At 34.6% G+C, this 26,259-nt stretch overlaps 1 protein-coding gene across 1 annotated transcript in view; it reads right to left on the bottom strand.

The window, feature by feature from the left end:
* Window positions 1-961: 961 nt before the first annotated feature.
* Window positions 962-26,259, bottom strand: part of NGR-A13 (neuropeptide receptor A13) — a gene marked incomplete at its 3' end in the record, with an annotated part of 38,343 nt that continues 13,045 nt past the window's right edge. The window contains exon 2 of the mRNA XM_028304952.1: window positions 962-1,822. Within this exon, the coding sequence (XP_028160753.1) occupies window positions 962-1,723 (762 nt within the window). The remainder of the gene's footprint in view (window positions 1,823-26,259) is intronic.

The raw sequence follows: 26,259 nt of genomic DNA, 5'->3' as shown, positions 1-26,259 counted from the left end.
GTATGATTGCAACTTAAGGACAAAAAGACAGATTGAATGAAAGTTCAATCGTAAACTTCATGCTACTTTATTGTGCACGGTAGACAAGAATGACATTGTTACACGATGTATTTCTCTCTTTCTTTTCTTTTAGTGCTTTTGAAATGGACGTTGTAATAGGTCCTCGAAACTGTATTTTGCGACCATTAAGTACAGTCGCGAGCACATCAGATACCCATTTTTGTAGCAAAATCGCTTCTATTACCAGTACAGAAGAAACCACTGTATTTCGCTTAATATGCCTTCGTGTCGGTGCATTTTCTGTGAAAGTACTCGGCGCCCTTACACAGACATTCTACAAAATGGACCAGTTAAACACCATGTTAACATGAAATATAATAAATATTGTTTTGTCTTTAGTCTATTTACAAAGATGACATTTTTTGCTGGATATCTTTAAATACTCTCAATTGATTAAAACTAAAGTTCACGACCTCCGCCAACGTCCAATCGTCTGGGAGGGATTCAGAAAATTTCCAATCATAGATAATTTGCAGTACTTAACCAGGCATTTGCTTTAGTACTAACCAATAACCATGAAATAAATTACAAGCAATACACAATAAGTATCTCCTACATTTAAAGGAAAATAAGTAAATGAAAAGTTTTAAAATTAAAATTTATGTTCAGCGGAATACCAAACCGTTTATTTTTAATCGAGATTTTTTTCTGTTATTTTTTTACCGAGAATTTTATTAAAATCGGCAGCGTTTGTTCTTCTCGGTAATAATGTTCAAAACTCAAACACGGTCTCAAACTTTGAGAATGGAAACTTGTTGCCAAAGAGATAGAAACGGTGCGGCGTGTATTCAACCGTAAGACCGTGCTATTATTCTTTATTGAAAAATTTCTGGAACCCGCAAATTCTTTATAAAATTCCCGCTTCTTTACTTTCTACATAAAACAGACCAAAAATACTCACCTCATTCGGCCCAACTGTTGAACGCTTTAGCAACTTCTGCCTCTTCCTCTCCGTCGTCGTTAATTTTGATATTAAACACGTACTTAATATAGATAGAGCTATGCTCGGGACTAGTTTTAATATAACACTGTATATCCACATAATTGCCGTAACCAGCTCCACGTTCTTAGACATTTCTAGCACGTATACGGTCCGATTATGCGGCAGCGATAGGTCCTCCGCGAATTCCGAATTATTCAGCGGCGTCACTTCACTCGGCACTATAGTCATCGCGAAATAAAAAGGAAGACACAAAAACGGGCATATCACATACGCACTCACAATCGCTAAAGTCGTATTCTTTTTATTGCACCAAGTTCTGTTTCTCTGCGGATATGCGATGGCCACGTACCGCCACACCGCTAACGTGACGGCCAGCCAGATCGAGATCGTGTGAAACGTTTGACTGAATATGGAATGGAAGTAAACGAAGATTGCCCACGCGTAAGTGTTTTTGTTGACTTGAGGTCCGATTTTGATATTCATGTGGAGAGCGTAAGGTATATATTCGAGCATGACGAGAAGGTCGGCGACTGCCAGTCCCGTGAGTATGGAGTTGGTAGAGCTGGTCATCTCGCGCCGGCTGAGCACTGCTATGTTTATGGAGTTGGTGGCAGAGCCGACGATGCAGATGACGAGGGCTATGTATCCGTGCAGGCGGCTGTAGGCCTTGTTGAAGTCCGTGGCTCCGGGCACGCAGTACGCGTCGGTCGCGTTCGCCATGCTCGCGGTCCACGCTCGCTGTGCTGAGCGTTGTCATCGGCGCTGGAGCGGGGTCAACATCATCCCGACGTCAAGCCATCGTCACGTGGCCGTCACAATCTGTAACAAATGACAACCGATCAGAAAGTGACCGTGATTTAACATTTGTGCTGTCCGAGCGACGCCTGTTTGATTAATTGAGATTGAAAAGGCGTTGGCATTACAGCGTAAAATGCGTGTGCGGGACGAGGAATTTTAAAATTGGAACAGTGTATTGTTTTCATAATTTTAATAAAATCTTATAATAGATTCAAGGACTGGTCCGCCTTCGGCCGATAGATACTAACCGTGGATCTCGACACATGGTCGTGGGACGGTTATTCTCTTACGTCACACGTGTGTACACAACACAATAGATGAGCGCGCAATAGATGAGAAAAATATTTGTAACCTAAGAATACCTTCCCATCCTCTTTGATAACATCTCTTCAATCTCATTCTATAACGATAGGATATTATTGATTTAATTTAAATGGACTATTTTTCATTTAAAAATTGTTCACAATTACCCTTTTGTAATACAGAAAGCAATAGAATTTCCTTCGCGATAAAAATAAAAGTGTTTACCGTCAAATTCTATTTGGCACCCGTATTTGCGTCATTCCGGAATTTTAAAAGCTCCCATCAAATTTTCTCTTGTCTGTTGTTTAATGTACTTTAGATTTTATAACACTTAAATGTTAGTCAACACTTTTACTGATTCAAATAGTTGGTTAAAAATCCTTAATTTGTAAACTAACAGTCGACAGCTCTTAAACAAAACAGAAGTATAACGTATAGTATATAGCGTATTCGTCATTTTGTGGTCCATATAAATAATAATAAATATAAATATCCTTGGCCATTTTACACTGCGCTTCTAGTCCCAAACTAAGCAAAGCTTGTACTATGGGTACTAGACAACGGATATAAACATACTTAAATACTTTTTTTTTTGTAAATACATACTTATTATACATAGAAAACACCCAGTCCAATACAAACAAATATGTTCATGCACACAAATGTTTGTACTGTGCGGGAATCGAACCCGCTACCTCCGGAATAGTTGTCCGTTTCGAACCACTACACCAAACGGCCGACAACAATATATTTTTTGTATCGCCAAAACTATACACATAAAACTCAGCCAACCCTAGTTTTAACTGGAGTTATGACTGCAACATTAATATCTAGCACGTGCTGTTATAAATCAAAGGATTTATTTCAAACTTTATACTGTGTGTCTCTGTGGTATATTTTTCAAAAACTCCATTTAACTTTTTAAGCCCCGAAAACCTATTTATATTCCAGAGATGTACTTAATAATTGTAGCAATCCTGAGTTCTAATTACAGTTTCATCGCGCCCTCCGCCCGTTTGTCTGTCAGTTTCATAACTTTGAAGAGCTTTGATATTCAAATCGCACGAGAGTAAACTAGGCATGATTACAAAAGCAGTGTAAAATCAAAGAACGTCACGTGACCTTTGGGAAAGAAGGTCTTACTTTGCTATGTATGAGTTATCAAAACTAGAAATTATGGAAGCGATAGTGAGATATTCGACAGCTCGATAGCTCAGTGCAGAAGTAAATACGGTTAAATAACTCTACCTATAAGTCATTGAGGCTGGGTTAAAAGTCAAAAACCTGTGAAACTCCATACAAAAACACCGGTTATCGTTAAAGTGACGGTCAGAGATAAGTGGTGCAACTCAGCCTAAGAGTTTTAGAAAAACTTATCAAGAGACTAATCTAATACATTATTAATAATATTATAATTTGGGCTAAAATCGTTAAAATCATCTCGTAAAATCAACATTTCTTGTGTTAGATTTAAAGAGGCTCCAAAAAGATAGTGTAAGTAATTCATGAGTGATATCGTAGGTATTTAGTTCTTTACGTTACGACCATTAAGTACAGTTCATAGTATCTCGTAGTACATAGGTATTGTTGTCTGTTACATCATCACTAAAAGAGAGAACAAGTAAAAGGCGGGCTCATAAAGTAACTAGAGGGACGTATGTGTCGGCCGTTAACAATGTTAGGAAAGTCGCCCCAGACAATAATTAAGGGTCACGTGATAACTACTAGGTACACGGCAGTGTGACAAGCCAAATTCGCGCCCAAATAGTGTATTTTTACACATAAAATAGTAGGCTAGCTAGATGTTTTGCTATGAAAAGGTAGATGATTATATTTTTATATTCATAACTTTTAACAATAATTACTTAGGTGACATGTAAAATCGATTATTTCCATTTTACTTAATTGAAAAATCAACTGAGAAATAATTCCAATTCAATAAACGTCAAACTGGCTCTTGAAATGTATTTACACCTGAATTATTTTATGCAGTTATATTTTTTATTTTTGCCAAACTTGGCCACTTTTAACATTTATACTGCGGGATATTGTTACATGATGTCACAAAAATGATCTATGCGTAGAATAATTAGTCATTAGTAGACGTAATATAATACGAAAGTAAATTACATCGTATTAATTTCATCTTGTCCGTATTTTGTGTTTTAAGATGTTAATTGATACTCGTAGGTACTTATATTCCGATAGCAAAATGAAACTTGAAAGTGATCAACAACAAATATATTTATTATTTTTTTGACTCTATCTGTAGAATACACTTCTAATTGCTTTGAATAACAAAACAAAGTCTACAAATTTAAATAGCAATACAAAATTCCACTGGGAGATTTAAAAAGATCATTTTAATGTTATGAGCTTTCTGCAAAGCTCATGTTTCATACATTACAATTTCCTTTTTGTTGCGATAACCACAAAAAATGCATTACTTTAATGTATTGAAGCTTTAAAAGTGTCATATATTTCCCGGATGGCTATAGCGTACATTGTAGTCCTCTGAGGTTAGTTCGCCGGCTTAATACCATAAATACCGAGCTTTAAGCTCACAAAAATTCGCTGCTTTTCAGCAGCTATGTTAGGAATTCAGCTCCTAAACGCAGTGACTTTTAGATACATAACTATTTTTAGTAATAAAAGTAGCTATGAAATAAGTAGTCGGGCTTTGTATACTTACTTACGGATGCATAGGTAACTCTAGTGCACTGAACTTGTTCACGTATAGTCAAAAATGTAAAGTTGAATACATTTTAATCTGTGTATAGCAGAAGTAATAGTGTGTGTACCTAAGATAATTAATTTTACATAATAAGCTAAAAGTACTTTAATGGAATGATGACAGCAATTTGCGTGACAAGTTGCCTTACAACTTAAAACAATAGTGTGAAGTCAATACAATAGGTAATACATTATCTAACACATTTGTATACTTAAAGCAATAAAGAGTAGCAAGTCTGTTTGAAAAAAATATTACAGATTTTCTTGGCCGTTTAAAAATCTCAGCTGAAAGTTTTATATACGACCCAATAATTTGATAAATTATAAATAAAATAACTCTATAGTAAGACTTCTGAAAATGCTTAGTTTATTTTTGGATACGAATAAAGAAGCCACAAGTACTTTTTGAGGCTTGAAAAAATATATGATAGCTTTCTTTGGCAACAACAACACGGGTAAGTACTTTGATGGACAAAGCTTTTCATGTCTCAATGGAAACGATTTCTAAGCATTTTTACTTCAAAAACAATATTATTTCCATTCGTGACTGTGTGATTCCAGCAGAGTAGAATAGGACCACGCCCACTGTTCCCGTGATTGTCGTAAAAAGGCGACTAACCCTGGATGTCGTAAAAGGCTAAAGGACAATTACGCGAAAATCAGTCCACAACCCTTCGATTAACTTGTAAAGTTTATCTGTGGAAACTGATAAGGCTACTGTACTGTTTATATTTTTTAAGTTCACATGTATAAACTCATGCTGTTTGTTTCCTTAATAAAGAAAAATAAATAAATAAATAAACCCGTCTGGCCAGCGTGTAGTTTCAGTTTGTGTAGTGATTAAATGACCTAATAATGATGATGATGGTGAATAAAATTCGTTATTAGGTAATATCTACATACATTTTCATAATTAAATATACTAAAATTATTAAAACCAGTTGAGTGTTGTATTTGAGTTGTGTGTGACAATTTAATCACATAGCCATACAGATCTGAGTAAGGCAGATAACATATATCCTGCTTCTCCCAGTTAGCTGAGAAAATTGTTGTAGACATCTGTTTACGAAGCCATAGTGCAATTACACGATCTTAATTGAAATTAAACACTTTCACATTACCCTTCAGCTATTTTCAGCTGCTTTTACCTCGCGAAATAAAATGTCTTGTAAATTAGCGAATATGTTCAATTTCGCTTGTTTGGGTACCAAAATATAGAGCTATTATATTTCCAGATGGTATTTTATTTTAAGATATAATAAGCAATACTGTACAGCCTATCCGTAGCAGCATGATTAAACACGCATTTGACACAAGATCGTAGTAGAAAATGATGCTCAAAATTCAGTACAAACTCAAAGTGATGATTGAATTTTAAATTATTTGACAGTTTAATCTTACAATTAATTGCTTCATAAACTTTGATCACTTTTGGAATTAAAGTACCTACCTTAGTTACATTTGAAAACTGTAGCATTTAATTTTAAAGGCAAATTAATTGTATAATAAACTCGTTTTAAAAGCTAAAACAAGTATTACCAGTAAATTACATGTTTAATACTTACTTACTAATTGCAACCATTTGCAATTTTGTCATCATCCCCATTGGTGAACAATGCTTCATTGTAATTTAGAAAGCGATCTAAGAGTAAAGGAATATTTTATTAAACCAGTTTTATTAAAAATATTTTATCAAACAACTTTCTAGGGAATTTGACATCAAAATCTATTTCCATACAGCAATATTTTACTCTTCCGCAAACATCTATCTGAATACCAAAATGGAAACTTATTTTGAGCCATAAGCTTTCATAAGAACTCAATTGAAATGAGAATACAGTAGCAAGCAAAGAAATATTAATAGAACAAGGTAGAAGTTATCGGCATGAAGATCCTTTTAAGTCCGCAAGTCTTAAACAAGTTCATTTGCAAACAATAAAGAAAAGTAAGTATCTAAAACGTTTTTAAGAACATCATGACTGTGTTAAATTATATTAAGATAGAGTCTGAATAGATAAAAGGGCCGTAACGGCTTTGGAAAAGGGTACCCTTTTCTTTTTAATATCCGGTAATGTCCCTATTCAATATTCAGTGTTGGCTTTTAGCTCTTCAATGGATGTTAATAGATTTGAGTTAAAATTTTACTACCGACCTCTATAAAAGTTAGGTATCGTAGTATTTTATATTTTAATTTTAAAATTAACTATGCTTTTCAGCTTACGCGTGGGAGTCAGACTTCTAGTCTAGGGTCTACATTTCACACTAAGATATTTCTTTCTTAGGCAAAGTTTTTGAAGTAAAAAATGAGTTTTAACTTAATATTCCACACGCAGGTTCAGTTTTTGGATACGTCAGTTATCAGTTAAACTGACTGTCTGTCCAACTGTAAGCATCTGTCATTTAGAGAGCGTTACTAACCTCTTAATTATATTTTATGAAGTAAAATAACCCAGTTAGATACGAACCTTCATTATAACAATAGTACAATACATGTCATAGAAAATTCGAGAAATCAGGAAAAAGAGAATTTTTCTGAATAACGTGTCTGTTAACTTTTTGACATCGTCAATTTGATTTCATTTGCGTGTCAAATTGAGCTAGTATGTATTTAAATATCCACTAGGTACCTAGTATGTTTGTAAAATTAGTTTCGTTTACGTCAAATTGTTATCGCACTGTTTGTTCTGACGATACGAATACATTTTCGCTTGTTAATCCTGATATGGGACTGACAGAATGTAGTTAAGAAGATAAATAACAATTTAGATACCTATCTAGGTAACGAGTAAGATGCCTCTAATTAGAAAAGTTTTATATTATTTCTATTTCTCTACTTGTCTAAAGAGTCTACATTGTCGTTCTTATTATCAGAACATTTTATTATAATAAATGAAATATGTACTCTATTTTAGATACTTAGATAGCCAAAATAAAAAAGTCCTCGAATTAACTTCGACGTCTAACATATATACCTATAAACTTAGATTTTCCAAACCTAATGGGGTACGGATTCATTAGACAGCCAACTTTATGACGTCATAAAAAGTGGACCATAAAATTCTGTTAAGAAAATACGACTGCGTGAATTGGACGAATCACATAAAGGCCGGTATATCTACTTTTACCACATTTCAAATAGCGTAAGGCATGCTATTACGAGTACATTTTATTTATGGGTTTTATAAATGATAGGCGACATTGTTAATGTGTCTTGTAATTATCTTTAATACCTTTCTGAAATAAGAGGGTAAGGTTGCTATCATGGGGCTGGTTTATTGTCCAGCAGTGTACTGTAACGGGCTGTTGATGATGATGATGATGATGACGACTTTTTCTTAATTGTATGGTTGGGTTGGAACGCAAAACGTTATTTTGTTTCCCGACTGTCTTAGATAAGTATTACTCCTTATTCAATACAAACAAATATATGAAACGTTCCGTCACGAAAGGAGCCAAGCTTACTCGAACATGAAGAACGCATCCTGATTCAGTTACCTTAGGTTACCTTGCATATTGCGGTGCAAATTCGCATACGCCATGCACATACAACAAAGGTTCGACCAAATCAACGCGTGCAGCCTGCGTGCGCGATGGCGATGGCGATCAAACGTCGTGTATGAATAATTTGTATTCGTAGCGATGAGTTCACATCAACGCGTCCTGTCATTGATTGCGGCGATCTATGCAGCGTCTGCAAGTCAGATCGCGCTTGCGATTTTGATGTTTCTGATTTTAAAATGAAGGATATTTTTCATAGTAAACGTCTGGAACACGATCGCGGCAGTGTGAACTACTTTTGCACGTGCAGTGATCACCATCGCGCACGCAGGCTGCACGCGTTGGTTTGGCCGAAGCTTCACCCAGCTAAACACTGTTGCATCTTGTGTTATATTAGATGTTATTTTGCAATTAAAACGTTTGTCTGACGCTGCTGACTGTACCAAATTGTGTTTTCACAGACGGCAAGAAATTACTCTGCTCTGAATTATTCAGGCTTGAAATGCAAGTTAGTGATATTATGTAAATTCAGGCTTCCCTCCAATTAACGGAATATCTAAAACAATATTGTGTAATTGAGTAAGACATGAGCATTACAGAACTAGACAGGAGTTTCTAATGATAGTTTCCAAGGTAGTTCTGTTCGTGATGGTAAGTATAGTAGCGTATAAACATAAGACTTTCGATCGAAGATCGAGATTGAAATCGATCGAAATTTGGGAAAAAAAACTTAAAATTGTTGTTTTTGAGTTTAGGAATTAGGTCCTCCTATACAATAAAAAGTACAGAATCAACTCTGTTCATTTGAACATCCAAAAAGGAAAAATCCGTATCATAGTATCTAAGTTACTTGTTTAATGTGCACACATTTTACAATTAAAATTCGTAGTCATAAGAATGATCTACACTAAAAAACATAACCCTCCTTCTGGCGTAGTCGGGTAAAAAGAGAATACCTATGTAAAGGACTTTTTAAGTCAAAAACATTGCAAAAATTCCATTTAACTGTCTATAAATGTGTAACAGATATTTTGAGCACTCTCGTTGTAAACTACATTTGATGCTGGCTATGACGTAACCGATACCAACTGCTGTGCGATGTATAAGACCCAATTCCAGTTGCGCGCGGGACGCGGTGACGGACGCACGTAGCAGTAATTCTCACCAAATAGTAGTGTACTTTTTATCAACTACCCTCCTTTTATTTTATAATGGAGGAGGAGAACGTTTTATGTGACGAAGATAAAAGTGATACTGACGAAGCTTTGAAGGAATGTGAACGAGAATTACATGCAATTCAAAATGAGAAATATGATAAAAGACCTCGAGAAAGTGACGGAAGCAGTGAAGAGGGTTTTATAACTGTGTGTAAAAAACCGAAAAGGCCAAAACACATGTCTGGAAATTCAACTAACACGATTTTGGAAATACAGGATGATTTGAGTGGAATAGAAGAAAATAAATATGAAGTTTGTTTATTTTCAACTCAAGTTTTACCTAAACAAATGGGTTTAGCAAGACTATTGAAAGGTGAAGGTATTACCAACATATGCAAAATCAAATACAAAAGTTCATTCAAGACATTTATAACCTTCAATGATAGAAAACAAGCTGAAAACCTTCTGATAAACAAAAAAATTGCTGAAATGGATATAAGATCACAACTAACAGATGAGAGCAACTTATCTTATGGCATTATAAGAGGAGTAGATCTAGATATGAGCGAAAAAGAACTTATGGAAGTTCTAAGTGCACCCTGTGATATCATATCGGTGAAGAGAATGAAACGTGTGAATTATAATGACAAATGGGAAGACTGCGAGACTGTCCGGTTGGGTTTCAAAAGCAAAACGATCCCACCAAGTGTAGACGCTTTTGGGTGCAAATTTGATGTCGAAAAGTTTGTATTCCCTGTGACGCAATGCTCAAATTGCTGGAAATTTGGACATGTGAAGAAATTTTGCTCTCTAAATAGAATTATATGTCCAAAGTGCGGTGAAAGTCATAACAACTGCGAAACAATGACATATAAATGTCCAAATTGTAAAGGAGCGCATATGGCATTGAGTAAAATATGTCCTTTCTTTCTCAAGGAGAAAGAAATTCGTTACATAATGAGTAATAACAATATTACTTACAAAAAAGCGTTGGAACTTTTCTTGAAAGATAAGAAGAAGAAAGAAAGAGAACAAGAAATATCAACACAAGGAAAAAAGGGATTACCATCATCATTCCTATCGACATCAGACAATGACTATAGTTTGCCAATACAAAGAACATACAGTAGCGTAGTTAAGACTTCAGCAGAAATATGTATTTCTGCTGAAGTCTATCTAAGGAATGCGAAGAAGAAAGAGAAGAATGTGTTAGTACAGAAAAAAAAAGTACATCGAAGAAAAAGAGAAATAAAAAATCTAAAAATAGACAAAATAGGCAGCAAGATATCATAACTGAATGTGAAGATATGGAAACAGAAAGTGAGGACCGGGAAAATAATGAAGAGAGAAATACAGTAGATTCGTCCAGAGAAAAGAAAGAGAAGTTTGACTTTTTGGGTTTAATTTTAAAATTGAGGAATATCATTATATCCAGAGAAACCTTGGAAGAGAAGTTTTTTTTGTCCTTTAAAGTGATATTTGAAGAACTGAAACTATTTGCCTTAAAATTTTTAGCTGGTGGAGATTTAGTTGAACGTTTTTTTAAGTGTTTTAATGAAAAAAGTACATAATATTAATATTGTGCAATGGAACTCACAAAGTTTGCGGCCTAAGTTGGTGGACTTTGATACACTGCTATGTCAAGAAAAAATTCATATAGCATTAATTAGTGAGACATGGTTGGATGAGGATGAGTTACTTCGTATTCGTGGCTACAATGTATACCGTAAAGACAGAAATGATTCTTATGGAGGCGTAGCTATCATTATTCATAAGTCACTGAGTTCACAGGTTTGTTCCATAGGTGGTATCAACCCAGGTATTGAAGCAATACACGTTAGGATCTGTAATTGTGAGTATATTGAAAACATTATTTCTGTTTATTGCCCATCCTCTGTGCATACAAGTCAGACAGATTGGGATAAGATTTTTAGTTTAGCTAGCACAAAAGCATTAATTGCAGGTGACTTTAACGGTCACCATTCAAACTGGTCGTACAAAAATAATCAAAGAGGTTTTCAGTTGTTTGACTCATCATTAGAACACAGTTTTATATCGCTTAATAATGGGCAAGCTACAAGAGTGAAACTAGTTAACGGTAACTTACAAAAGTCATCCCCTGATGTGTCATTTGTATCCTCCGATGTTGCTATACATTTTAGGTGGCAAATAATGAATGAAAATTTAGGTAGTGACCACCTGTTTATCAAAATTTCTGTAGACGACAACTCTAACGATTTTAGTAATAGACGTAATTTTAAGAAAGCTGATTGGGTGGCTTATAAACAGGATCTATTAAACTCCTTTTTTAATTTTGATAGCTTAGACTGTAGTAGTGATAACATTCAAGAATATTATGATCTTTTATTGGATCAAATGAATCGATCTGCCAACAAAAATATCCCAAATATAAAAATAAGTAGGAATCCAGCCAAAAATTTTAAACCAAAAGAATATTGGAGTTCTTCTATTTCTAGAGTCGTAGCTGAACGTAGATTAGCGTTAAAAAGATTTAGGAGAAATCCCACCCCAGATAACTTACAGCTATTTGAAGAAAGTGTTGCAACTGCTAGAAAAGAAATAGAGCAAGCCAAAAAAGTCAGCTGGAGAAAGTTTTGTTCTGAAATAAATGAATGTTCATCTGTTAACGATATGTGGAGAAAAATGCGATGGTATAAAGGCTATCGTCAAACAAAATTTTCAGCCCCAGAAAATAAAATAAAAGATTTACTTCATTCTCTTGCACCAGACACAGTGGCAGGTTGTTGTCCTGACCTTAAATCGACTAATTTCAAACTTGAAGCTCCCTTTACAATGAATGAAATGGTGTGCTTACTGAAAAAAGTTGATACGTCCCCAGGTATTGATGGCATTACATATTCCATGGTCTTCAACTTGCCTCTCTCAGGTAAACAATTTTTGTTAAACTTATATAATGCAATTTTTAGGCTTAGTGTTATTCCGCATCAATGGCGATCGATATTAATAGTACCTATACCAAAAACAGGGAACGAGACTAATTCCGACATTAAACTGAGACCTATATCCCTTATTTCCTGTTTATGCAAATTATTTCACATTATGATAGCTACGACATAGCTCGCAGAATTGCTAAAACCAAGTGGCAGTGGGCGGGGCACATAGCTCGTAGAGACGATGGCCGTTGGGGCAGAAAAGTTCTCGAGTGGCGACCACGGGCTGGAAGACGTAGCGTGGGCAGGCCTCCTACTAGGTGGACCGACGATCTCGTAAAGGTCGCGGGAAGAGCCTGGATGCGGGCAGCGCAGGACCGTGCATTGTGGAAAGCCTTGGAGGAGGCCTTTGTCCAGCAGTGGACGTCATTTGGCTGAAACGAACGAACGAACGAACGATGATAGCTAAAAGACTTGAGTGGTATATAGAAAAAAGCAAAATTCTATCAAATTATACATGTGGTTTTAGAAGAGCACAATCATGTTTAGATTGTTTAACTAGAGTAGTAACATATATTCAAATAGGATTTTCTAAGAACTGTCCAACAGCAGCCTGTTTTCTGGACATAGAAAATGCATACAATAACGTGTTAGTGGAGAAAGTTGTAGGAATTTTGGACGACTTAAAAGTTGGAAAAACTATTTGTTGTTATCTATGGTCATTTTTGAGTGATAGACATTTAATGATTAAGGGGGATAAAGAAGGAGTTCCTTCTGAAATAAGACATACTAATAAAGGACTGGCACAAGGCGATCCAATCTCTCCTTTATTGTTTAACATAGCCACTTTTAATATATGTCATCAGATTGGTAACGTTAATATATCTCAGTATGCTGATGATTACGTTCTTTACATTAGTCACAAAGATATAAATAAATGCGAGGTTGAACTACAATCAGCGATTGACATTATGATAAACTTATTAGACAGTATTGGTCTTCAGTTATCTGCAAACAAATCAAAATTATGCCTATTTAGTAGAGGTTTTAGAAGGAAAAAAGTAAGGATTAATATTGGTGATAAGTCATTGGCAACTGAAAACACGATTAAATATTTGGGAATTTGGTTGGACAATTCGCTTCGGTGGGGCAAACATGTGAACGAAGTGGCTCAAAAGACCTCAAAATTTTTAAATATATTGAAATTACTCTCGGGATCGGGCTGGGGCATGCATCCTAAACATGTTCGCCGATTATATATTTCATTAATTAGAAGTCGGCTTGACTTTGGATGTTTTCTATATGGAAATGCAGCAAAAACAAATCTCGATAAATTAGATCGTATCCAAAACCAAGCCTTGAGAATTATAGGTGGATTTGTAAGAAGTACGCCAATCCATGTAATGGAAACTGAGATATGTATAACGCCTTTGTTCATTAGGAGACTATATCTTGCCTATAAGTATTGTATTAAAAGTATGTCTATCCTGGATAACTTGACAGTTAAACTATTGATGGAATTATGTGACTCGAATAATGATAGCTATTGGCAGAGAGATAAGAAACCGTTGCTTTGGTCTGTGTATAATGACTGTAAGGAATGTAATATACACAGTTCAGATCCTATTGAAATGTTCAAACTTGATACTTGGGTAACCAGTATTCCAATAAGCGATATAATACAGCTCAATTTAGATTGCATTAAAGGATCAAAGCGTAACCAGGAACACACCATAAAATACGAAGTAATCAAAGAATTGCATGTTAAATATGCTGATTGGCATAAATTGTTTACTGATGGATCAAAGAGTGATAGTGGTATAGGAGCGGCATATTATGATTCTAATAGGAAAATATCTGGCATGTACAAAATTGCGGAAAGAGTTTGCATAATGACGGTGGAACTCATTGCTATCTCAGAAGCACTTAACTATATAGAAAGACAGGGAATTACTAAATGTGTAATACTTTCAGACAGCAAAAGCGCCCTACAACACTTGGCTCGGTGCGCTTCTGGTTACAGCAGAGGTGTTCCGATAGCCTATGACGTGCTAAATACTATACAGAAATTGGATAATATAGCGCTGAGATTGCAATGGGTTCCATCTCATATTGGCCTTAATGGTAACGAGGAGGCCGATAAGTTAGCAAAATTGGCATCATCTTCCGGTTCATATCATTCGATTCTTCCATTTTACTCTGAACTACTTCCAAAATATAAAAGCATTTGCTTTCTAAAATTCAAAGAATATTTTGACAAAAGAAGTACTGAAAAAGGTATATGGTTTAGGACAATTCAATGTCAGCCTCCTCGAATTCCATGGTTTTTAAATTTTAAAATAAATAGGAAATATATTGTATTGCTCCATAGATTACGATCCGGTCATTATCCGTCTAATAAATTTGCATACCTTATGAAGAAGGTATCCTCACCTAATTGTGATGTGTGTGGCTCCTTGGAGGATGTCCACCATATTCTCTTAGAATGTGTCAAATTTCAAAGGGAAAGGGAGTTATTTATGCAAAAATATAGTCTGAATAATTATGACATAGGTGTATTCATAACAATTTTAGCTGAACCAACATCTGAAGCCGCTAAACATTTGGCAGATATATTTTTCTATAATTGATTCCCCTGTCCCGCTGGCGTGACATCCATTAAATTGTAAATTTAGTTTAAGGTTCGATGGGGCTGTCGTGTCTTAATAGACAAAAGCCTCCAAATAAATAAAGATTAAAAAAAAAAAAAAGACCCAATTCCCTTAGGTCAGGTCACGGCTGATATTTCCCGTTTCTATCTTAGCACAGTATTGTTTTCGTTATATAAATAAGACGTAGAGCACTAAAAGAGCAGCTTGATCAAAGATTGCCTTCAAGATAATCTTTATACAACGCCCGAGAGATTATCCACGATTTAACGTCTTGATCTTTCTTAGATCCCATTAATAAAAATACAGTTATTGCCCAAGCGTGACTTGCTCGGGGATACTCAAGATATTTTTTTGCTCGTAAAAACCACTCAGCAATATTTTAGTACTTATGAGCTATCTCCAAAGTTTTTAACAGATTTTAAGATACTAAAAATATTTAATCGAAGATCAAATTGAGAGAGAAATCATATTAATGGTTATTTAAGAACTACGCGGGGGCAGTGAAGCGGCGTAAGTTAAGATAAACTCGCTTTAAAAATTCAATGACTTAGGCTGAGTTGCACCAGCTAACTTTAACAGTAACTATGACGATAACCGGAATCTTTTGTATGGAATTTGACAGACTTTCGACGTTTGTCAAAGTTAAAGTAAGATAAGGAACTCAGCCTGAAAGGCTGTCAAACTCCATTGAAAATAATTAACTTTTAAAAAAAATAAAACCGACTTCAAATGCGTGAACACAAAAAAAAACTAAAAATTAAAAATATTGCGTATAAAAAAGTTCATCCCCAATTTTCCACCCTTGGGGGTTGTTTTTTCTCTTATTAAATTTAAATGGGACCACCCTTGAGGTATTACCTATACGCCGAAAAAAGATTTGTTCAAATCGGTTCATAATTGGCGGAGTTATCGCGTAACAAACATAGAAAAAAAAAAAACATACGGGTCGAATTGAGAACCTCCTCCCTTTTTGAAGTCGGTTGAAAACATCTTTATTGTTATATTCATGGCTAAAATAAGGAGGTGCTAAGTACTCAGGCCAATTCTTTATCTTGCAGACAACCTACGAAGTTTTTTTTAACTCCTTATAACATTTGTTTTTATATGCGTAGCTTGGAGTATTGCGTTCTACTACGTACGTAACATATTTTATGTTATTCAATATGTATTCAAATGTGATGCATTACACTCCCTAAAGAAGCTCAAACTCTCACGTATTATGACTCAGAATGTAACATATTGTAGTGGCATTGCCTCAGACAGAATAAATACGGGTACAAAACAAAGGACGTTTAGCCGTAGGGCGCAGAATTGCTTGCTCGCAAGTCATGGCTCCCAAACTGTGTGAGTACGGTGTGAGGTACGTTCCATACGGGAAATACTAACATATTATGGGCTGAACAGTATAGCAAGTATAGCATAAAGTAGCGGCAATAGCTGAGGATAAATACAGGTACAAAACAAGGGAATTTAGCCGTAGGGCGCAGAATTGCTTGCTCGTAAGTCATGGCTCCCAAACCGTATGAGGTCTGCGTTCCATTGGAAATGAATATAATAATTGCAACCGGGAAATAACATCATAATATTATGGACTGAAAAGCTTAACATAGGTACATGGACTTTACACTGGACCGCAAAGAAAAGGGGTCGGTTAGAAAATCTTCCATATCTTTAAAAGTACCTAATGCTACTTAGTTAGAGAAACTACGCATTTTTTTACAATTATTAAAAATAATTCAGCTTCAATTAATTTAGTATTCAGTTCATAAAGCTGGGTCAGGCACTTTTGAAGATATTGAAGATTTTATAAAAGACGCTTTTTCTTTACAGTCTAGTAGCAGCATTGGCTGAAAGGATGTAAATTACACAAGTAGGTACAAAACAAAAGGCCTGTTGCCGAAGGGCGTAGGATTGCTTGCTCATAAGTCACAGCGAACACAAGGCACGAGGGATGTGTTCAATTGAATATGAATTCATAATCGTAACCGGAAAATACACTTTGTTAAACTTATTTATTTCGTTGGATTTTATTTTTACGACATTTATTTCATTTTGTATGTGGGCATTGTACCCTGTTGTATGTGGGCATAACGTTAAAGTTTAATAGAATCCACTTTCAGAAGTTCTGTGGAACTGAAATTTTACTTAAAGATACCTAATTTAAGTAAGTCTGTTAGCTAGTTTGTGATGTTGATAATGAATGTAAAGAATGCAAATAATAAAAGTTCGAGTTTAATAAAAAAAATCTTTATTTTCATTAGCTAAGGGTCTATGCTGAAATTGTGTACCTATAAAATTCTGTAGTGTTCCCAATATTATTCTATCTCATCTTTGAGAAGAAACTAAATTAACTTCAAAATATTTTTACTGAAATAACTAAGTTAACTGCATTTTTACGAGTATCTGCCAAATTATTCCATAAAAATCGAGCAGGTTTCCTCCGCTTTCTCATTACTATGCGAAGCGTATCATGTTTGCCCCCAACTGTCAAACACCCCGCGTCGTTAAACACGTTTTCGCGAAATTGGCTTCTTTAGCCGAACACGCTCGAACTATAAGGTTTTGTTGTGCCCATACTTCTTACCTAACATTACATGCTCGTACATTCAAATAGCGATCCTTTTCTGGGAATACATTTGACTTTTGACTTACATGCAAGGTATTAGTCTGTAAGTTTATGTACATACACGTATCGCTAATAAAATTTGTTTTTTTTTTTAAATAATTTCCTCATTAGTCTAAATAATTACTAAATTAAGTCATTTGTCCTCTGGTAGACATTGAAAATAAGTTAAAATGCCAGTTAGATTCCCAGCTGTTTCTATCAACACTGCCACCATTGCATTCTTGAACGAACGCAAACGGTAAATTGTGGATTCACGTTGTGTTAAACCTAATTTTAAACGTGAAAATAGACAGACGTTCTGGAAATTAATAATAATTTCCAGCCGTCTGAGAGAGTGTGAAAATGAGATGAATTGTTGTTAATAATAAAATTATCAACAATTTATCTCACTTTCAGTGTTTATTCAAAAGCCTTAAAATACGTTATTCAACGAAATTACACCAGGGCATTGTTTTATTACAGCTGGAATAAGTCAATATACAAAAAACACATAAAAGTAATAGGCAGTTAATTGTCATAATTAAATTAGGTAGATAGTTGGCACCACCAACCAGAGAGCAGAAATAACAGGAGTGGAACTGACAGGCAATCCCCTCTAGCAATGTAAGTAGACCAGTGGTTCACTCAGTTTATAAAAACTAGTTGCAGCGCCACCAATGACATATTCCAAATGTCACTATTGAAGAGTAACGTGCTGCGATAAAAATGGTGAATTGCAGTGTTTTTAATTGTAAGAAGAGATCTGAAACATCAAATCTTGAAAAGGACAACATTACATTCCATCGGTAAATATTATTTTATTTATTTCACATTAATTAATACACTAAATTTGCAAAAAACTAAATTTCTAGAAGTGTTGCCACTGGAATGACTGGAAAGCAAAAATTCCTAATTGTGTAATATTTTAAGGATAGTGTACTTATAACAATATAATCGAAATTCTATGCAAACAATTTGATACTGCCAATAGGTGTTCTCTTTTATGATATTTGTTAGTATTAATACATTATTAATAATCACTGATAAATGTAAATTCATTTATTACTTTTACCTCGACTGTCGGGAATTATTCATAATAACCGGCGATTATTAATAATTTTCAATTTATCACATTTACTTTAGTCTTCTATCTATTTCAAAATGATTACGGGTTGCACTACATAATTAAAGATAGCGAGAAAAATACAAAAATATTATTTACACCATTTATTCTTAAAATAACTTAATACTATTACAAATAAATAGCACCTTCAACTCGCACCATCTCAATATTACAAAATTGCATTTCGTTATATCATTTATCATGAGCCCGCCTGAAGAGGTCTTCCATTTCGTCGAGGCAGGGGATATGTGATCGGAGCTGTCTGTCGAAGGGCTTCTCGAGGACGAGGGAGCAGTGCTTGGTGGAGACTCAGACAGAAGCCTACTCGTATGGCGTTAATAAATCCGAGTAGAACGAGTCGTCCATTAAATATCTCAATCTATACAACAGCCGCAACCTTCGAAGCAATCGCGTCAAGATTTCCCTGTAAAATAGAGATAACATTGAACAAATTAATTTCAATTACTTCAAGTTTGAAAAACATTATCATTACATCATTTACAAGTTGTAAAATCACAAAAAGTTTTTAATCTACCATAAAATTAAATATTAGAAACATAAACAATACTTACATTAGGTCTTGGTGTACGGCTATAATCCCGGCCAGACGAGTCGCCGGGGTTGACGTATTTATAATGTATGTCTTCATCGGCATGTCCGTTGGAATAGCTGCAAATAGAAAAAAAAATAAGTAAAAGAACTACTAATAAAAAATAACCGGGAATAATAGCACAAAAAGAATTTAATTTTACCAATAAGTACTAAGTACTTTACTAATAAGTATTTCTCGGTACTATAGTAATACCGAGTAATATAATAAACACCGAGTAATACAATAATAATAATATAATAATAAACTAGTAATAGTACGGAAATATAAAACAAAAAAAAAATAAACAGGTAACTTACGCATATTGGTAGTATGGAAGAGCTTCGTAAGCTTCAAGTGGTCTCACTTCGCTGCGGTATTCAGCAGGCACGATGTAGGTTGGATGGTTAAAAGGCACCGCTGCTACGAATTCGACTACGGCAACGATAACTGCAACTGAAGTGTACACTACAGAGGTTGACTTGCGAATGATGTCCTTTGAAATCCATCTGTCATTTATACCCAAAAATCTTATCACCAAGTAGGTACCCGTGCTAATTACGGTCACCAGGTGAAAATAACACGTGATTCAAAACAACACAATCATCAATGGATTAGTGAGTACCCCTTTTGTAATGGGCCACCCTTAATTACCACACTTTCTATTTCATAATAGGATGAATAATGTTATCTTTATCCGATAACAATAGATTTTTCCGCCCAAATATTTTTACCCGGCTAATCCTTTGTTTATAATACGACAATATTATCTAGTTTTATTGTATGCGTGCGTACTATGCGTAGATGTAACAAAATGTTTGACGAGAACACTGAATGAACTTTAGTTTTATACTTAAGTGCAATATAGTTTAAATAAATACCATACCAAACGATACATTCAAGTTGAAGTTAAAACTGTATCAAGTTTTATGAAAAAAATAAAAAATACATTTAAAGTGATATTTCATATAAATAAAACAGTCGATGCAAAACACCCCAATTTATCAAAGAAAACCGTCACGACAATTTTGTTGTTGTACGAGTACCTATGGGAGAGTCCCTTTAATAGCTATTTATTTTATTTTCATTTATTTAGATGACATCAAAGTGAGTATTGTAATCGTCTACCTGTTGCCGTTATTAATACGGACAAAAATATATTTTATGTTGTTATAAAAAAATTCAGGACTGACCATTAAACTTAGCACCCATTTAAGGGATGATGGGCACTCACACAAACAAAAAATATTATTAATTAATATACTTATCTACTTACATTTTAAATACATTAAGTTATTTATCCATTATTATGTCCAACAGTTGGAGTGGGGCCAACAAATGGTATCCCATCAAAAACAATACTTGTCAAAAAAACCAAGTCTCGCAACTCAGTTGTTCTACGGTAAATAGTTGTGAGATCCATGTAATACCAAGTCCAGGCCAGGAAATCTTTAACGTTTTACATAAATACAAAAGAAAATTAAAACAGAGTTCCGTACCATCTTTGAAAGTTGAATTTCGACATTGAACTAACCTTCTATGTACCTTCACATACGCTAAAGTAATAAAGAATATTGAAAGAGCATGAATGCTCAAAATGCCACCTCCTGTTCATCCTCTAAGGCCCGGTTTACACTAAGGCGGAGTGGAGCAGAGAAGTTTTTTGAATCCAATCAGATTCCCTTATTTGCACATCTTCACTCCCCTCCGCTTCGATGGAAATGAATCAAGAGGAGAAGAATCAGGTGCACTTGATTTTCTATAGAATTTGACGCTGCCTTGCGGTGCGGAGAAGAGCGGAGCGGTGTGGAGTTGTGCGGAGCAGTGCGGTATTTCATAGATAGCAATAGACTGACAGCTAACAGCTACGCACAGCTCACGCATCTCCTCTCGTCTCAGCACCGCTGCGCTCTTCTCCGCTCCGCTTTGGTGGAAATAGCCTGCCAGCTTCGTCGTACATCTCTCGTCTCCGTACCGCTCTGCTTTGGTGGAAACCGGGCCTAAGGCTGATAGTCGATCCCCTTTGCCAAGGGAGTGTGGCCGTGGGTCATGTTTGGTATATAAGAATATTAGGTACCTATTTCATGGGTAGTGTAGGGTAATGGTGGTAGGGTTAATACTGGGACGTGTAAAAGTGCTTTTTAAGAGCCTATATAAATGACTTTTTAGTTTTTTTCATATAACTCTTAACTTTCACAATTCGTATTCGTGCTAGGGAAGAAATGCCAAACTTTTGCGTATTTTCCTTTAAATAGAGATCTGAAATGTTGAATCTCCCATAGGATAATAAATTAATTCATATCATTTTTTTTAACGAGCCATATACTATGAACCATAGAGCAATGATTCTCATCGACAAAAATATCGATAGTGTCTCAGCGCCATCAGCTGTTACACAAATGTCATTACCTCGTCCCCCTCAGGAAATGGCGAAATTTTTTTGTATGGAAATAAACGCGCGCTGCTACTCCTGTTATTTCTGCTCTCTGCCACCAACCAATTGACATACTTTTTATGACCTGTCAAAACGCCAGTTCACGAAATTTTGTATATAGCGAGGCTGAGACGAAACATAATTGACTTTCACGGGCCTTTAATTGAAAATTTACAGTTAATTGAAAATCTACTGAATATTCAGGGATGAAAGAATTTTAAGGAAAGTTGTCCCTAGATTATTGGTAATTAGAAATTACTAACTACTGTATTTTTGTATCTAATCGTACAAATAAGCATTATAATGTTTTATTATTTATTTATTTATTTATTGATAAAGATCTACCAACAACACAACTTTACATAAACAAGTAATGCATGCAATGATGACAAGACCAAAAGATGTGTCTTTATAGGTAAATACAGCTTACATTCAAAATAAAACAAAAAATATTTCAAATTAATAACTTTACCCTTAAAATATTATTATTTGAACTAGACGATAAAAAAATGATACTCTGTAGTCTCTGTCGTTAGCTGTGATTTTTAAATAGAGTGCTTCATAGAAAATTTGATTTAATAACATGTTGAGAAAAGACTTTATTATAATGGAAATAGTGTGAAATATTCCGTCAAAATGTTGAAACATGAGCAGTGGGCGTGTGAGGGCGTTGCACGACTGTTCGATAATGTTCGATTCCCCGAGGACAACACGATGTTCATTCCTCAAAATAGCGATTACATTGATATTTGTACAAAGAAAAAAGGGACAAGTCAATACAAACCTTCACTCGATTTCTAATATTTCCACGACAAGAATGATTAAGTATAGGCATTCAGCTTCGTATTGTCTAAATAAAACTTCGTCTCTATTTTCAAAGATTAAACGCTTAGGTTTCGTATTTTTAAAGATATTTTTACCAGCAGTTTCTTTTTCAAAGACCTTCCAGTTTGCCCCTATTAATTATTCTCTAAACAAAAAAAAGCATTAGCTTTTGGTAAGGTAGGGTAATTGCGCCGGTTTTCCGTCCAGCTCCTGTTTTCGTCCATTTGACCGACTTGCCACAAACAAATACGGAAAATTAGAATACAAACCTAACTTTCCGTGCAAGTTTGGACTTGTTACAATCTATAATATCTAAGTAACAGTTCTGCCTGCATGAAAATGTAATTTGACAAGTAATAACTCCAAAAAAATCTACGGAAGTTGCTGCTGCACACAGGTGAATGGAAAACGTCGTCAAGTTAGAAAAAAAACGTGCCGGTAGGGAACTTTCATGGTATGTTTAATTACTGTTTTAGCTACTCTACGTAATGTTTTTGGCATGTATGTCTATAGGTGTACCAGAATCTCATGGCAAATAGGGAAAATAAACTTTGTTGAGAGCAATACTGGGGAAATTGGAATAAACGATCTTGATACTGTTTAATTTTTTACTTTTATGACTTTAGTATTAATGAACATGAAGTAAGAATATACATTTTAGGTAGGTATGTGTATGAAGAATGTTGTTATACATCGGGTTTTTAACATAGGAAAATGTCTTGAAAAATAAATAAATCGTATTATTACTTTAAGTAACTAATTTTATTATGCATCATACTTTTAACTTATCACTTCATTCAGAACTAGAAATCGATTCTAAGAACTCCACTTGCAATTTCTTGTTCTTCAATAGATGATCAAGATAAAGAGATGAAATCTTTTTCAATTTTCTTTACATGGTCATAACATTTTGACCATTCCTCTGCACCAATTTGTGAGATATACCTGAAAACCCCGATAAAGCAGCTATTAAGAATAATATAAAAAACATAGCCCTCCTTGTGTGTGACGTAGTTGGGTAATAAACTAAATGTATCAAAACATTTCAGTCCAACTTACTGTCAACTCGACGACGCGCTTAAAATCAAAGATTGACTTTGAATTATGCCTTATTTTACAGTTCACATTGAACACAATATGACTTGCTTGAGCTTTTTCGACTTTTTCACAAAAATAACAAATAGTCAAGAAGAGATTACAAAATTTTTGCAGCGGCTGACAGATGTCATAATTTTCTTTGACAGGTGACAATTAACCCATAGACAATTGCCATATGAAAAACACACTTTTCCAATATTTTTGTTTGCCATGAGATTCTGGTAGACCTATAATTATTAGCATAATAAACACTATTTTATGGGTTTATTAAAGTTTTTGTATAGAAATCTTAGATAATTGAGTGGACTAATACTAGCATAACAATTTTGCAAGATTTTGGTTTTCGTCCACGTGGACGGAAACCCTGACACCTAGTTAATATTTTTAATAATCATTTTACTTCAATGGACCTACAAAATACAATGTTTTTTCTTCCAATATGATCTTTATTGCTATTACATTAAACATTTTAGTTTACGTCCACTTTTTAACAGTGATAAACCCATAAAAACCGTTTAAAAGATGTGGACGAAAACAAAAAACAGCTTTAAACGTTGTTGTGTTTTCGTCCATGACGTCATGAGCAAGCACTGGGGTGGACGAAAACCAAAATTAGCTATTCCTGTAGATTAGTTTTCGTCCATTTGTCCTTCGACCTATTGCAATATTTTCCCAAATTTAGGTAAGAAACTTATTTAAATCTTTTTGATATCATTTGAAAGCTAACAAAATTACCTTTCAAATGATATACCACAATCCATAGTTACTGTTTGTAGAATTGGTTTTAAGTTAATAATTCAACTGCACTCTTTTTTCTACACAGTGGTCGAAAACTAGCGTACACTAGGACGAAAACTGATTTTTTTGGACGAAAACTAGTGAAATCGCCTCTTTTGCATAAAATATTTTTTATAAAAAAGCCCGTGGTATTTACTTATTGTCATATAATATTAACGTAAAGTAGACTATATAAGGACTAAAATGACATAATGATACATATGAGTAAGGGTATTTTAAGATATTCATTTCGCATCACAAAGTTGGCAACTCCGCTAATTGGACGAAAACTAGCGCACTTACCCTACTAAAAAATAAACTGACGCTAAATTATTTTTTCAACTATGTACTAATTACCTTCGGCATAGGGCTTAAAATGTCCTCATGCTCACAAGTATACATTTACAAGTGTCAAAAGAAATTATTCAAAATGAAAATAAAAACAACCTATTCAGTGGTTTGCAAATGTTACTCTATATTAGCATAATAATGACGGCAAGCATGTTTATGAGGATGAATTATGTAGTATTACAGTGTGACCGAGACGCAGAAACATGAAACCATCCAGTTTCATTTTCACATTTTTTGATGCATTTTTTTGTGTAAAGCAATCGTTATCATTTGGCAGTTCATAACGTACGATTATTCTGTCAAACGCTTTGTTTACTGACTTTATCGTACGTTATTAACTGTCAAATGATTCCACCTCCGATTTGTTGAATGTGGCGTAATCTTAATTATTATATGTAAAGCATCAATAATGTTGCAACACGTATTGTGAATATAAACTAGTAGGATAAGTAAATAGCTACTTGATTTTCAATTTGGTTCAGTTTTTTTTTGCATAAGACACAAAATAGAATACCTTGTATGTCACACAATACTGACTCTCGGTAATTGTTCGACTCATTTGCTCTCGAAACGGCAGGAGTGCGATTTCAAAATTTTATGTGCAGCTTTGTTTATAGATATACCTACTCGTAGTTGTTGCAATTCACGAATAGGTAGCTTTACATGTGTGGTGGCTCGCTACCATCGCTACTGTTCGATTTTCAAAAGTTTTGATAGACATTACGTGTCATTAGTCATTACACTATCGTTATGTGCATGTCCACGCACCCACACAAGTAAAGATCACTCGCCTTCGCGCTTCGCTTCGTGAGTTGCAAGAACATAATAATAATCCACTCCAACTAACTATACCTACATTAACCCTATACTTGGCAACGACGGTTTTTGTTAATATTTGTGATTTACATTATAAATATTGGATTTATGACGAGTAAAAAACATGTAAAAAATACGAAAAAAAATCTTAGGTATGTAGTTTTGGAAATATAGTATGTATCTTTAAGTGCACATTGCCAGCTTTGTAGTAAATTAAAACATGGTTTATTTGTTAGTAGAAATTAGTTATTTAAATGAAAATTACTACAAAACCTTAAGCTATTTCTTATTTGAAAAATAAAAAATAAATATCTTTTACAAAAAACTGAAAACAAAGTAAAAAAAAACACTTCAAAGTTTGTAACGCCTTGCAAGTATAGCTGCATTTGGATGTATGAGAACCACTCCATCAACGTCGTTGGAGTATCTCCCGAACCTCAGATCCCTCTTACCATCCAGGAGAAGCAAATGCAGATAGAACACATGGGAATCTTGCAAGACCATTAAAGAAATACGAGGGGTATTGATGCCAACTGGTACCGAACTGTGTTCACGTCTTTGATTGAAGATAATTAGATATCCAACT

Source organism: Ostrinia furnacalis, unplaced genomic scaffold (genome assembly GCF_004193835.3).
Source record: "Ostrinia furnacalis isolate ACB-3 unplaced genomic scaffold, ASM419383v2 OfSCF1611, whole genome shotgun sequence".
Taxonomy (NCBI): Eukaryota; Metazoa; Arthropoda; class Insecta; order Lepidoptera; family Crambidae; genus Ostrinia; species Ostrinia furnacalis.
The sequence above is the reverse complement of the archived record's forward strand: the minus strand, read 5'-3'. Positions and strand labels throughout refer to the sequence as shown.